Source organism: Pogona vitticeps, chromosome 8 (genome assembly GCF_051106095.1).
Source record: "Pogona vitticeps strain Pit_001003342236 chromosome 8, PviZW2.1, whole genome shotgun sequence".
Classification (NCBI taxonomy): domain Eukaryota; kingdom Metazoa; phylum Chordata; class Lepidosauria; order Squamata; family Agamidae; genus Pogona; species Pogona vitticeps.
This window is the reverse complement of record NC_135790.1, coordinates 5591025-5606644: the sequence shown is the minus strand read 5'-3', so window position 1 is coordinate 5606644 and position 15620 is coordinate 5591025. Positions and strand designations below refer to the sequence as shown.

Genomic DNA, 15620 nt, shown 5'->3' with positions numbered 1-15620 from the left:
TGGTGATGGATTTCTGTGCACAGGATCAGAATAGGATAAGAGGTCCAGAGGTTGTACAGCGGCCCTTGTTGTGAGTAAATTATAGCATCTGTGATATTCAGGCAACAACACAAAACAACATTGCTTACACACACACATCCCAAACTCAAAAGCGTGCAGGAACATTTGCTGGCTTCTGGGCTCTTGTGTCTGAATGCCAGCCTCGGCTTCCTGCTCTCTTGCCCAACTTTTGTCTTCTGGGTGCTGTTGCATTTAGACTACAACTCTTGAGCATCCCCAGCCGGTTAATGAAAGCTGGAGATGATGAGGTTGAAGTTTCCCATTATCCCTGTGAGCGTCTGGAAAAGGGCTGCCCCGTTCCTATCTAAGGAGCTGCAGCAAGTCCTATCCTTAGACCCTGGGAGATTCTCCAAGCCTCTGCTTTATTCTAGAAGAGTTGAGTTTTGCTCTAGAATTGTTTGAGCCCGAGAATTCAGTTGCCCTAGGGCAGGCGCCTCTTCTCCATGCCGTTCCAGCAATGAAGGGGTCTCCTCCTTTACAATGTTCAGATGAATGAGGCCTCTATTTCTTAAGCCAGCGTCATATTCGGTGTGCCCTGTCCCAATATATGGAGTGGCATTTCTGATAACTGAATGTAATCTGGCCTTTTTGAGGAGTGAGCAACTTATGTCCTTCCATAGACTGGCCTGCAGCTCCCCGTAGCGCTAGCCAGCCAAGCTCAGGGCGAAGGATCATGGACAAGGACGGCCAACCTCTGGAAGGCAACAAGGTGCCTCGGGGCAGGAGAGGAACCTCTCAGATGTTGCTGTAGACCAAGTCAAACGGTTCATCCATTTCATCTAGCATCGTCTTCCATGGGGCTGCATCTGGCCCCATAGACACCCTCTGGGTGATGTCTCTTGAATTCGCATCAGGGACCTACTACCTTAGTTTGGTTCCACAGTGCAAGCAAAGCTTGGGAATCCCACGTTTTGGTCATCTCCTCCCAGCAACTGGGTTGACCAGGGACCTCACTCCTTCCCTTTGACTTCAGGGGTCCCATACTACCAAGACGATGTGGGCAAGGCACCAATTAAACTTACTTTCATGAATAACAAGAAGAGCTTCAACATCTCACCGTAGGTTCAGAATGCAGGTGATGCCGTTCCTTACGTCTGAGCCAGGATTCACCAGAAATTGAGCAAATAAGTCAATGCACGAACTTAACCTCAGAATGTGCAAGAGCCAGAACGGTATGCATCTTCACCCCCACCTCCCCTCATTTCCACACCTTTGCAAGGTATGGAAAAGTTACTTTTTTGGACTGTAACTCATCTCCACAATGCCCCCCCCACCCAGTACGGTCACTGTGGGGTGAGAATTTCCAGGGAACTGTAGATCAAAAAAAAGGAACTGTTCCAAACTCTGATAACCCCATAAAACCACAGCAACACACATATACACACAACTGAGAGGGATGAAAAGGTTGCCAGGCAGGGCTGCACCGCATACCTTTATTGTTTGGACTATTATTATTTTTTTATAACAAAAATGGCGAACAGGCCAATTCCATGCCTCCACCCACTATCAGGCGGAAGGAAAAAGAGCTTCCTGTTCAAACTCTCCCACGTGAGCAAAAAACAAACAAACAGGGGTGGGGGGGAGTTGTGGGGGGTGGGAGGATAGACGGAGGGAGAAGGAAACCGAATCAGAAAAAGACCACACTTGGTGTATGTGTTTGTGTGTTTAACAGCTTTAATTCTAAAAACAAAAAAAGGAAAAAAAATTCCTTACATATTTCAAGTAAACAAGATTCTGACTCCTGCAGGTGTGTCACTGTGTGTGTGTGTGTCCTTCTGGTGTGTGCTGGTCACCTAAACTTTGTCCTGTGATGGGGACAGGTGGGCTCCGTTCTTCTGACACACTGCAAAGCAGCTGTGCCTTTGGGGGAGGTTTTGCAAAGAAGCGCGTCACTTCTTCAAATGCCAGATCCTAGAAGAGTCCACCTTAGGATCACCACCATCATAGTCACTGACCACCTGGGAGTCTTAAACAACTAACTATTCAGGGCTCTGTACACAAGCTGGAGGTTCCCTCCCTCCCTCCCTCCAGTGCAATTTCCAGTCGAGAAATGGCAAGGAGGCAAAGGGTGCTTAATTCTTCCTCCACCTGCTGCTTTCTCCTCTTGGTGCCCCCCCCCATCTCACAAAAAAGGGCCCAAGGAAAGAGACTCCGGTTTGGATTTTGCCACAAGCACAGAATGGGAGCAGGGTGAAAAGTGACAACTGGAAGAAGGGGTTCGCCTCCCTCCCTCCCGCTCACAACGTCCCTGCTGGAAACAGAAAACTAATTCAACATCCGGTCACCTGCAAACCCAGCGGTTCAATGGGTCTACTCTATTGCGCGAGCAGTTGGCTTCAGGCCTGGGATCACCCGGTTCATGGTCTCCAAACTGGAGAAGGGATACTCAGGCTGGAAAGTGGTCGAATCCAGAAAAAAACCAAACCAAAAACTAATGCAGTGGTTTCCAACCCTGGATCACCCAGATGTTCTTGGACTACAACTCCCAGAAATCCTGGCCAGCCCAGCGAGCGGAGAAGGCTTCTGGGAGTTTTAGTCCAAGAAGCTCTGGAACCACCAACATGTCAAACCACCACACCACCCATCACCTCCTCATGACTCCTTCCAAAAATTAAAAAAAATAATAAAGGACCATCTCGAAAGAAGAGAGGAAGATGGCTCCAGTTATAGTGTCTGGCAGACCGTTTAATCCCACACCTCCAACTGGTATCACACCCCAAGCTGCTCTGGACAATCTTCGTTATTATTCTGGCAGATTTGTGTTCTCTGGTTTCACCTCTCGGTGGCCCCGATTCCGATACGGTTTGCGCTGTAATCCCAGGGCTCGCGTCACCAGCCTTCGAGCTACTGCTGTGTCCGTCTGGGGCCTCTCTTTGGCCAACTGAAGGAGCTCTAAACTCAAAAGAGAGAAGATAAAAGGCAAGAGAGAGAGAGAGATGAAGGAAAGCAAAGGGAGAAGCCAACATGGCTGGACTAAAGATGCTTCAAGGATGTGGCAAACGTGCCTTTCAGCTCCGGCAAAGATTCTGGCCCCAGGCTAGCTGCCTAAATTCAGGTGAGGACACTTGAGAGCTACACTGAGATGTAGCCTTAGACCAGAAGGCTGGGGCTTGGGGAAATCTTGGTTCACGTCCCACTATGGGATTCAAACCTTGAGTAAGAATGAGCTTGTTGCTTTCTCTCTCCGTCTGACCTACCTCACACAGTTATGAGAATAATTTGGGAAGGAGAAAAGCCACATACATTGTCTTGTGTTCATGCAAGGCAACGTCAGATACAAATAATATAATATAATATAATATAATATCAAAAATTGTGTTAGAGTTAGGCATCCTTCAGTCTCGAGAGACTATGGTAACATGCTCTGTATGGAGGACACCATTTAGTGTGGCTGAGAAGGCCAATTCAGGAGTGACAATCCCTTCCACAATGAGGACAAATACAATCTGCCCCCTGTCCAGCTCCCTGATTTTGCTGCTTCTGGGACTGCCTCTTTGCCTTGGCCTGCTGGACAAGGGTCTCTTCAAATTGGGAGAGGCCGTGATGCAACGCCTGCCTCCAGGCTGAACGCTCAGATGTCAGGGTTTCCCATCTGTTGGTGCCATCAAGTCAATTCTGACTAATTGCAAACCTTTTTACAGGGTTTTCCAGGTAAAGAGTACTCAGAAATGGTTGACCCTTCCCTTCTTCTGGGGGCATCCCTGGGATGGCGCAGCTTGCCCAAGGCTACCCAGGCTGGCTCATAGCCAGAAACCTAAACCACTGAGCTATCCAGCCAGCACAAATGATAAACATGGTAACAAATAAGAATAAACTAAGCAGGGAAATCTTTGCTCTGCCAGGGGCCACATGCCAGAAGGCTGCAATGGAAGGGCTCCCCAGTCAAAAGCAGGTAAGTCTACTCTTCCCCACGACTTCCTCATAGTTTGGAGAGAAGATCACACATCCAGAGGTTTGAACAGAAAATGGGCACAGATTTATTATTATTTTTTTGAAACCAGGGAGAGGGCATCATTGGGTTGCATAGTCCTGATCCAAGGGTAGCAGGCAAGAGGGTAAAACAGAAGTCAGGGTGAGAAGTCACTAGTAAGAGGCCAAATCCATCCAAGATCCAAAGCCCTTAGAGCCTTCCACAACAAGAAATCAGCAAAGTTTGGGATTACAACGCGTTTTCTTACTTGGCCGTTGAAGAGCCTTGGTTTTTGACTGCCTCGTTGCATGGATAAGAGGTCGGATCTTCAAAGAGGCGTGACTTCGTTCCAATGCTTGAGATGCTAGAAAAGTGAAAATGCTGTTTTTAAGGCAGGCTGCAAAACACGGCGATCCCCGAGTGCCTTTCCAAGACCCATTTTTTACTGCTGTGCCTGCCTCCTAACGACATCCTGGAATCTCTGTGGCCTGGTGAGGTACATATAATTCTCTGTTGCGATTCAAGGGGCTTCACAGAGAAGTTGCAAGTTCCTCGCCGAACGAGAAATCCAAGGATTCTGCATGACAGAGCTATGATCATCCAGCAAACCACTGTGGCTGTGTTGTCCAGGTATAGGTCTTAACTCTGTTTTCCAAGAGGTCTACACGTGGGGCAAGATCTTCACAAGGTACCGCTTTCTCGTAGGGTCCACGGTGTTGCTCACACCTGGGCCGAGGCAGACTATATACAGGTATAGATTCTGAATGCTGATTCTTCCACAACAGAACCTGTCTACGTTTGCTTACCATATAAGAGGAAAGAAGGCACCTGAGCAACAGGGCAGGGAAAACTGGAGGGGAGGAAACTCACCCCGTGTTGTCTTAATGGGCAAATGCCAACCGTGGATTTCCGGTTAGTAAAGCAGGACTGTCACAGTCGCCCCCCCCCTTCCCTTTTCTGACTCCCATCCTTAACTTCCTGTTTAGCACAAACCAGGGTCTGCCAATTATGTGTATTGAGAACAGAAAAAAGGAAGCAGCTGGTGCGTATGACCCCGAGACTAAACTGTGTAACACCAAACCATGATTTGTTCCTTTGGACTGAGTCATGATGGAGCCCTCAATGACTAGCTATTGCTATCCATTTGGCGTGTCTTTTATCACTCTCCTTTACAGCTATTTTCCGCTAGCTAGGAAAATGAGTTGCCAAGGACAGAGGAAAACAATGGACGGAAAGACGATAGCCAAAGACTCCTTCCCCATGCACATTAGGTTTCTGTCTCTTTCCAGTTCCTTCTGTCTGTCAAGAAAAAAGACAAAATTCACAAGTGCCATCAGAGTTGTAGCAGGTGGCATTGTGTCCTTACACCAGGATGAATAAAAATCACTGATTTTTTTAATCAAATTGATTAAAATCACAATTCGAATGTTTACAATTGATTTTTTTGGATTTAAATTGTCCAAAATTCCATTTTTAAAAAAACAATTATTATTTATTAAGAATATTTTTACCCCAACCTTTCTCCTTAAAAGGACCCAAGGTTGCTTACATCTTTAAAAAGAACTACATTCTTGTTTGGAGTGAAAAGTGGCGGGAAAACATCAGACACGTTGGGATAGAAAGCGAGGACAGACTTTACCATTTAACTAAAGTTCATCTTTGCAGAAAGCCAGCATTACCTGCCGCCAAACTGGAGAATATCCCAAGCGCATGAGTGTCATCAACCCACTGCAGCTTAAACCCACTCTCTCTGGAAAAAAAAAAAAAACACAGACGGTGGTATTTATTACCATTTAATGCACCGAGCGCATAAAGAACCACAATCATTCAGCCCAAGGGGTTTTACGCACAGCGGCCATTCAGCCACTCAGCAGCCTAAAGAAAGCTCACAAGCAGGATGTGAGGGCAAACAAACCTTCAGCAACTGACAGAATGAGAAATACTGACTCAAGTACTGGAGAGAAGGCACATCCACCACAACCGGTAGCCACTCTTATCCTCCATGAATGTGTACAACCTCTTTCAAAACAATCCCAAGCTGGTGGCCATTGAGGTATCCTGTGGCAGTGAGTTCCACAGTTTAATTATGCTCCAGGTGAAGAAATACTTTCTTTTGGATGCCCTGAATGAGCCTTCTAATTAAGAAAGTAAGAAAAACTTCTCCCTGACCAGCTTCTCTAAACCTTGTATTATTTTACACATGCCTCAAACACATCTCCCCTTCCTTTACTTTGATCTCCTAAGCCTGAACAGATGCGTCGAAGGGAGTGGAATGCTGTCCACAAAAAGTGGCACCACTAGAATTCATTGGTCTTTCAGAAGCCAAAGGTTCGTTGTTAGTATTGCTACATTAGGAATAAATGAAATAAGAATACACAAACCCAGCAGAAGGGTTTCAAAAAGGGCTCCAAATGCAGCTCACACAAATCTAACCTCATTAGGATACAGATTGTTCCTTAATTTAGAGGGATCTTGCTCCTTTTAAAAAAATCTTGAGAATTTTTCACCCCCTTCACTTCTCCTTTATTAAACCCCATTCAACAAAGAATTCTAATTGTAATTCAATATTAAAAATAAATAGAAAACTTAGTAAGGCCCCCCACCTTTCCTTAAATTAAAATTAAGTACCTATGGGGGGTTGTGAGAAATCATAAAGTCTAGTACCAATATCTATACAGAAATGTATTTGTTTGTTTGTTTATATACCACTATTCTGGGTGGATTACAACCTAAAAATATATTAAACTCACAAATAAACAGTCAAAACTAACATCTCTCTCTCTCTCTCTCTCTCTCTCTCTCTCTCTCTCTCTCTCTCTGTGTGTGTGTGTGTGTGTGTGTGTGTGTGTGTGTGTGTGTGTGTGTGTGTGTGTGTGTGTGTGTGTGTGTGAGAGAGAGAGAGAGAGAGAGAGAGAGAGAGAGAGAGAGAGAGAGAAACAGTAACAATTAAAATCTCTCTCTCTCTCTTCCAACATCTTTCAATCTTGCACCTCACTGCCATTTTTTTAAGACATCATTGAGGGAAAATGCTTTTCCACACTCTGGATTCAGAAGTAGAATCTGCCACTTTGGGCATCAAATCTTTGAGCCCAAATCTTCGAAGGGGTGAGGCTCTCAGCTGCCTCTACATTTTTACTGTTGTGGATGACTGTGTTCTGCTTTGGCCACCAAGCTATCATTCCTGAATTGGAAAAGCTTGGCTACTTACTGAAATTCTGCGAAGGCCTCCATCAGGTGCTCCGTTTTCAGCGAGGGTGAAAAATCGTAGATCTCAAGCACGTGTCCAAAATCTCCCTCGTTGATCTGGGCTTCCCCGTAACTAGAGTAATCAAACTGGATTTTCTCTATGTTGATGTCCTTTATGGTCAAATAGTTTGTGATCTGGAAAAGAGACACAAGAAAGGATTTGCAAGAGTACGAAATGTCTGCACAAGGCTTCAGCGGAAACAGGTCTGAAGAAGGAGCAGTGCCTCCAGATCGCATCTGCCCCAGATAATGCTGCCAAACACACTGCAAAGGGCCCTTCGTTTTCTATTTTCTCATGTAGGGTTTCGCTTCTGCGACTTCAAGGGCCAGATATGTCATCCAACGAGTGAACCTGTCACTTGGAAACTGGGTCGCTGAATTATTATTATTATTATTATTATTATTATTATTATTATTATTATTATTATTATTATTATTATTATTATTATTATTATTATTATTATTATTATTAATTTACTGGCCAGGTATGTAAACCATACCCGGAATTTAATATGGCTACCGGCCATACTTAAAAACACTACACACATACACACACACCATAAACAGAAAAATTCACAAGACAATTAAGAGCAAATTTTAAAAGCAGCCAATGATCAGGGATGATAGGCACTGGAGTCCATCAACAACTGGAGGCCCGTGGCTTCCTCCTCTCCTTAAAGCAGCTTAAGTTCACGGGCCCTTTTATCTGTCCCTCTTAAGGGCCATAAGCCCCTCTTCTCTTCCATTATCTGGCAAATAATGGCTGACCTCAAGCCATCCTTCTTCAATCTGTCACCTTCCAGATGTGCCAGACTACGGTTCCCATAGTTCCCAGCCAGTGATGATCGGAGGGACAAAGGATGTTGCAAGCAAACACATCTGGAAGGCGCAAGGTTTCAGAAGGCTTGTTTGTACCAGAAAAGGAGAGAAAATTGCCAGTGAGCCGGGAAGGATTAGGTGCACAGTCCTAGGAGTCAAGGAAACAGATCTTCTCACTCTGGCACCCTCCAGATGTTGATGGACCCTTAGAGGAGAAAGCTTTCTTGGCTGCAGGAGCTTGGTTAGGGGATGCCTTCCCCCTGAAGGCCCAACTAGCCCTGAGACTGCTCTTATTTCGGCACAAGCTGAAATCAGACTGTCCACCTGAACGTGAGAAACCAGCTTAGTTTCAATTAATCACTTTGCAAGTTTTGCTTTCATTTGGGTTGCTCAATATTAAAGCATGTGAAACGTTTTAGATGGTTTGAAGGTTATTTTTACTAATTAAACTCTGCTTTCAGATCCGCTGACATGGAGCAGGTTAAAAATACATACAGTAAGGCCCCTGTATCCGTCAGGGATCCGTTCCAAGCGCCCCCTCTCCGCAGACGTAGAAAAACACGTATTATAGCATGGTCTCTGGCTTCCTCCAGGGGCCAGTTCTGGGAACTCCATCTTTAGAAATATACACCGTATTTTTCCGTTTATAAGACTACACTTTTGTCTAAAATCTTTAGAGTAAAAATTGAGGGTCGTCTTATACACGGAAGTAAGCTGAGGAGAGAACAAAAACAAGCTGAGGGGAAAGTAGGGATCAAAGCGATCCTGCAGTGCTTTGATCCCTTCCCCCTACACTTGCCAAGCCCCACTTAGATCTCTTAATTTGGGGTTAGAAAATTGGGGGGCGTCTTATACACAGAAGAATGTATTTCTAGGATTTTTCTTTTAATATTTTTAAATTTTTCAGACTGTGGATAAGTTAATCAGTGGCTACTGATCCCGCAGATAAGGGGATCCTACTGTACGTTAAATGAAATCAATTCCACCAGCATGCTTGGTGGTCCAGGAGGACTATGGTGCACGTTTTGAAATCCTGGAGGGCCCCAGGCTGGGGAACGCTGCCCTAAGGTCTTGGCCACGTAGTGCCACAGTACACACAAAACTATGGTGACCAAAGCCACCAAGATGTCCTTTTAAGCCATTACTTCTTGTAAGAGCTCAGCCCCGCAGTCGTCCTCAAACGCGCTGTCCTTCTCCTCCACTGCAGAGCTCCCCATGCTTCCATCCCCGGAAGACAGTTCTGGTCCGGACCTCCAGCTCCCTCCGAGATCAACCACCTCTCTTTCCTGGCTTCTGGGCACGCAGTCAGCTTTGCCATGATCCGATCCAAGGCTATCTAAACTGGATACAAACTGTGAATTCAACACAGGGGGATCTTGGCAACTTCCAGATACCGGAGGCGAAGATGCCCTCCCGAGCACAGAGACACAAGGGCTAGTTTGATCCCCAACATCCTTACAGGATTCAGTTTGGATATATTCCAGCTCAGAGAAACCAGGGCAGACTTTATCCTGGGGTTCTGGGGCTGACGTTCCTGAGCAGGGCTGGGATACAGCAGCATCTGCAGCACCCTCTTCCAGTGAAGAAGGGGACTCGCGACATCCCTGTTCACTGCCGAGAGCGCCGTCCCTTTCCTTCTCTTCCAAGAGGTACAGGTCGTGATTAGGTTTCAACAAAATAGCATCTGTAGCATCTCCTTCTGGCTCTTCAGGAAAGGCCAAGGCGGCTCTGGTTTCCACGATCTTGCAATCCAGGCTCCTCTTTTCCTGGCCTTGTAGAACTGATGGCTCTCTGCTTAATTCTGTACCTACAACATCTGGAAGTTTATCCTTCTGCTCTTCTAACAAGGGGAGAGGACCACTTTCTTTTGATACTGCAACGACGGGACTCTCTCCTTCCTTCGCTTCTGGAGAGCCTAAACTTTCACCACACTCGGAAATGAAAGCCTCTGTGCCCTCTTTATTCTGGCTTTCTGTTGTTGTCAGGTTGAAGCCGCTCTGCAGCATCGAGGTGGCCTGGTTAACGTTACACTGGCCATCTTGAGCTAATGGATCAACCGCACTCTTCAGAGGGCAAGGGCTCAGCAACTCGGGAACATCTGCAGCTCCCACGCCGTTTTTACTTTCCGACTCCAAGGTCTTTGCATCATTCTCTCTAGGGCTTCCAGACACCGAGTTGGGATCAGGTAAGCTGCTGGCTTCTGCAGCTCGGTCACTACCGTGGACGGTGTTGGACATACACTGACCATCTTCAAACACCTCAAAGTCAAGTAATTGACTTTCCGATTCCCCCAGAGGAGCTTCCGTTCCCAAGCCCTCGGGCTTTTTCCGCATCGCCCTGGGGACGTACAAAGCTTGGTCCGGCTTCCTCCGTGACTGCTTTCTGCCACGACCGTTTCCTCTCTGGCCTCGAGAGCCATCAGCTCGGGCGTCTATGTTCCGTGGGCCTCCTCTAAAACGGCCTCCTCTGTTTCTCGAAGGAGGTGGGTGGCTGGAGAGAGGGGTGCCACGGCAGGAACCCTCCTGATCCTCTGGTTCATCTGGCAACCTGAACCCCAAGAAGAACAAAGAAAAAGAAGCCAAAGAAAATGTGGATCAATGAGTGAATTTCATGAAAACGCTTGTTACTTTAAAAAAAATTGAGTGCAATCCTAATCAGAGCTTGGAAGGACTGGGGTAGGCGTGAGGGGCTAGAATTCCCACCATCTAACAGCCAGGATGAGTATCAGTCTTACAACCCCCACCACCACCTTTCCAAGCCTAAGATATATTTATTCCAAATTATATCCCACATACTGTAGTTCAAAAGCAGCTTTACTCCCAAGTCCATGAAGAACGCCAACCTCAAGTAAAATTTTGGTAAATCACGCAATATTGGTGCAAAGCCACCTAAAATCTGCAAATCACTGCTTTTTATTTCAAACAACTTTGGGCTATGTTTGAATGCCCCGTGCCAATAATTCTTCGAGGCAAAGCCAGGTCATGTGTGTTATTTTGTCAGAGCACAACCCCTACAAGAGGATGTCATATCTTCTTTTTTCCAGAAGAGGCAAGGCGGAAACTACCCCGTTATGAAAACAGCAGAGGTTACTATGTCAGAGAAATTTGGGAAGCAGTCCAAAATGTGGTGCAAGTCAATACCATAATGGTCAAAAGAATGGGAGGTTTCCCTCAAATCCCCTTTTGCCTAAAAACAATACAGCTTTGTCACACACTGGCTAAAATCCTGTTATAGAGTTACACAAATGATATAACTTTTAGAGGACAAGGGTTGCAAGTTAAGAAGTCGATGCAGATCACACTTGCTGGAGAGTGAGTTCCATGACTCAGCTTGAAACACAGGTCTACAGAGGAATCTTAACTTACGGCCATACCACTTCCAAAAGTAAGCTACTCGTCGGACGCAACAAATACCAAGGACGAGCAGCTTTCTGGGAAGGAAGGGGAACAGCTGCAATGGGAGACCAACCTTATGGCCGAGTGACAGACCACGGTCCTTCGCCGCCATCCTTCTCCAACAGAGAAACTGCTCAAAAGCTCAACATCATCGACCGTTCGGTGGATCAGGTACCGGAGGCGGCTGGACAAAGGGGGGAACAAGAGGACTCTGAAAGAGAAGACACAGAGCGGCCGAGTTAGCCTCCAGGAGTCAATCCATGTCCTTCATCCTGCGACTGGGGGCTGCTCAAGACTCATGGTGAAAACCCAGCACTTCCTGCCTCTCCTTCTGATCATCAGATGATAGATATCCACTGCTAACCCAGCTAGGACGGCACTCTCCCTGGCCAAGGGTCTCCGTATCATCAGGGGGTTTCCTGAGACTTGGCAAAGAGCTTTTCCAGAAGCAGCCAAGGATGCGGAAGAGGCCAGAAATGGATGATTGGGGGCAGGCCCAACGATGGGGTGGAGCCGTTAGAATCCTGAGCAATGGTGTTGGACGCTGCAACACTTTGTGGTAGGCCCCCTTGTCACGCCCTAGCAAACATCCCCACATCGTTCCAAAGGGCGAAGTGTAACAAAAAGAGAGCTAAGGGAACTCTGCAACATGCAGTCACACACACTGGCCGGGCAGTCCTAGGGACGCTGGCTCAGCGGCAAACCTCCGTGGACTTTAGTGGCCCTTCTTTTCCAGTCGGCACAGTCTTGAGCGCAACTAAACTCAAGCAAGCAGCAGAGCAAGAAATAAAGCATGGGTTCGAATTTTGCAGCGGAATCTAATCTGAGCATTATAGATTACTCTCTTTGTCCAGCTGCCCCAATATTGTCTGTCGGGTGAATGAGAACGTTCTCCAGGGACTCACAAAGGGGTTTTTTCCCATTCTTTGCTACTTGATTGTATGAAAGGGACACACCAACACCCAGTCAAAGCAAGTAGTCTAGCCCTGAACTGTATTAACTGCCATGACAAGTCTGCTGCTAGTGAACTGCCATTACACCAACTCACGTGGCCGGTGTGTGACGAAGGGACCAAGCTGCAAAGCATGAACTGGGAGCAATCAGCTGCTGGAATTTATGCCAACTGCGTACTGTATAAGTCAATGTAAAAGAACTTGGCCAAAAAAAAAGTCGACCCCATACAGGTCGCACCGCTTGACTCTTGACTCAGGCCATCTTTTACAAGAGGGGCAGAAGACAAAAACTAAAGCGGTTTTACGAATGAAAAGATCTCAGACATCTCCCACCAGAGACCTTTGAGTAGATTGGGTGGCATATAAGTTAAATAAATAAAATAAATAGGCAGGAGAGCAGAAGGAATTTCTCCAAAGAAATGTAAAGTTCCATCCTCTGAAAGATATGGCACCACGCTCCTGTAGGACTGGCTTTGTCACATCGTCTTACAAAAGCAAAAAAAAAAAAAAAAAAAAGCAGGTCGCAACATTCACAAAGTGTGTGCAGAGCAACGCTGGATATTTTGCTGCCCAAGATGAACGGCTGGAGGGTGCCTTTCCCCCTCGCTTCCACTTACAGAAGCAAGCTTGATTGGCAGCTGGGCCTGGCAAGAGGGCACCTCCTCTACAGATGCCGGCTAGCGTGAGGAGATGCAAGAGAGGTTGTGTGCCACACATACCTTTGGTCTTCCAACAGAAGGGCCTAGGCGTGGGCAGGGAACTCAAGAGAAATGGCTGGGGGGGGTCACTCTGTCTAATGGGAGGGCCGGCCCTGCTGGGAGGCGGGGGGGGGGACACCTCTTACTTCTCCAGCTGGTTTTGAAGCAGGAAGTGGTTCAACTCCTCAAGGATCTTGCTGACAAAGTCACTCTCCGTGGGGGAAAGGAAAACGCCGTCCAGGTAACGCAGCGCCAGGGTGACGGTGGGGTGGCGGCCTTTAGGGACAGAACAAACTAAGTTTAGAAACTGACCCATCAAAAAAGATTTGCTCAATGCACAGAGACCAAATATTATTGTTTCCAAACGTTATCCTTAAAAAAAAACACACAGGGAAGCCAGCAATCTAAAAGTCCAATAGTTGTGCTAATTACAAACGTCAACTAAGGTGAAAGACACAAAGTAAATTTCCAAAACTAAAATGCAAAGGTTCAAGGATGTCGTATTAGATATTTACAAAAGCAAACAATTTACTAAGCAATTTCTAAACAAGCTGTCAGTCCACAGCTACAAAACGACAGAGTCTTTCAGCATCCCGACAGCTAAATACTTAGTTATTAACTATAATTATATTATGGCACTAATAATTTTATTATGACACTTAATAATAAATGCAATAAACTGAATAGCTTTGAAGCTGCCCCAGTTTCTCCTTCTGGGTTATATATTCTGGGACAGAACAGTCAGCTTAAAGTTGCAAGGTTCTTGTGTTTTATATAAAAAAAGAAAATTTGAGAAATTAAGAGGGGAAAGTACCCACAATTGATTGGGGGCGGATACATTTCAAAGGTGGGTGCCTAAGGAAAGTAGCACCAGAATTTTTTTTCCCTCCAACAAGCAATCAGACCCTATGAACCCACCCAAAGATTTTGGGTGCCAGAAGATCGAGGGTCAAAACCGGCCACCGGTGCCAAATCTTAAGACAAAAAAATCCACCGACTGGATCGGAGGCGAATAAAGGCAAGGATGGAGATATTTTTTTTTTAAAAAAGGAAGACCCTGCCTGGATGGGACAAGGCGGATCCTATCTCGCAGGCAAACCCCTTCTCAAGGGAGGGGGGGGTCAGATCCTGCCTTGACGCGACACCCAAAGCGTCAACCGGAGCCTTTCCTCTCCCCATGCAACACCCCGCAAGGAGAGCGCGCCCCGGAGACCGCGATCCAAGCAGCCGGGATGGCAAAGGGGGCGCCCCCCCCAAAGCCCCTGGAGATGGCACGCCTTGGCCGCCGCCCCCCAACCCTCCTCCTCCGGCGCCCCTCGTCCCCCCTTCTCGGCCAGCCCCGGGCATCCCACCCAGGCCGCGCGCGCGCGCAGGGGGGGGGATCCGGAATGCAGGCGGGCGCACGCGGAGGAAGGCTCCCCATCCGGAGCGCTGCAAAAAAAAAAAAAAAGGGGGAGCCCGGGACCCACCGCGCACCGGATGCCAATCCCAGGCCAGCCAGCCCTCCCGCCTGCCCAGGCTGACGCGCACCGCCAAGGCCCGGCCTCTCCTCCGAGCGCTTCCCCGGGCGCAGCGCCGAGGCTCCTGGCCCTTTCCCGGCAGCCTTAAAGGCGCTTCTTTCTGCTGGCGGCGGGTTGCGATTGCAACCGCCCTCCTACCCTCCCTGCCGGGCTTGGCTCCTCCTCTTTGGAAGCGCTCCGCCCTCTTCCCCCCCCCCAGGAAGGCGCCTTCTTGCTCGCCCCGGATCGGGCGCAAAAGGCGCGCCGCGCTTGCACGAGCGCTCGCCTTCGCTTTCTTCCCCCGCCGCCGAAAGCGACCCGCTCTCGCGCTCGCGGTTTGGAAATGTTGCTTTGCTGGGCAGCCCTTCCCGGGCACGTAACGCTGAACAAAGTAACTTTTCCAAGTTCGGTGCTTCCCTCCCTCCATGGGGAGGGGGGGGCGGCGCAGCGGGGGCGGGATGGCGTTGCGCGGGTCGAGGTTTCGAGAAGAAGAGCCGGAGGCGTTTCCTGGCTTGCAGAATTGCAAGGTTGCAGAAATATTTCTTTTGCAGCAGGCGCTGTTTTATTGAAAGTGGGACTTTTAGTAAAAACGACAACACAACAGGAGGGCATGCCGACGAGACCTATTTTTTTCCCTTCTCCAAAGCGAACGACGACGGAATAAATTGTCCCCAATAAGTGCGCTGAAAAGGTGGAGAGGTAGCCAGCCGAGGTTTCCGCAAGGAAAATCTCAGTTGTTTATATTTTAGGAAAATAAATAATAAGCAGGTGCAATAATAATAATAATAATAATAATAATAATAATAATAATAATAATAATAATAATAATAATAATAATAATAATAATAATAATTTGTCATTGTAAGTATATACACATACAACGGAATTCACAGACACCCAGAGACCAGACACATGCACACACATAAAATTCCCCAAACACTCCCCACCCACTAAAAGTCCCACCACTAAAAATACAAACATCTACACCGCAGGCCAAGTAACACAGTCCAACTAATTATTCACTACTGGTGGTCTTTAAG

General features: G+C 47.2%; 1 protein-coding gene across 1 annotated transcript; it reads right to left on the bottom strand.

The window, feature by feature from the left end:
* Positions 1 to 1716: 1716 nt before the first annotated feature.
* On the bottom strand, positions 1717 to 15022 carry R3HCC1 (R3H domain and coiled-coil containing 1). The gene is made up of 8 exons (XM_078379669.1): positions 14809 to 15022; positions 13228 to 13357; positions 11504 to 11641; positions 9181 to 10582; positions 7179 to 7351; positions 5650 to 5720; positions 4239 to 4334; positions 1717 to 2952 (listed from the first exon to the last, which is right to left on the bottom strand). Exons 1-8 carry the CDS (start codon positions 15005 to 15007, stop codon positions 2804 to 2806), a joined length of 2358 nt encoding a protein of 785 aa, XP_078235795.1. The 5' UTR covers positions 15008 to 15022; the 3' UTR covers positions 1717 to 2803.
* Between the last annotated feature and the right edge of the window lie 598 nt (positions 15023 to 15620).

Coding starts and splice junctions, on each gene's coding strand:
- R3HCC1 (XM_078379669.1), bottom strand. CDS start 15,007: ATGGAGGGAGGGAAGCACCGAACTTGGAAAAGTTACTTTGTTCAGCGT. Junction 5,721..7,178: donor GAGGCCTTCGCAGAATTTCA/GTAAGTAGCCAA, acceptor TTTTTTTTCCAG/AGAGAGTGGGTTTAAGCTGC. Junction 2,953..4,238: donor CAAGGCTCTTCAACGGCCAA/GTAAGAAAACGC, acceptor TTTTGAGTTTAG/AGCTCCTTCAGTTGGCCAAA.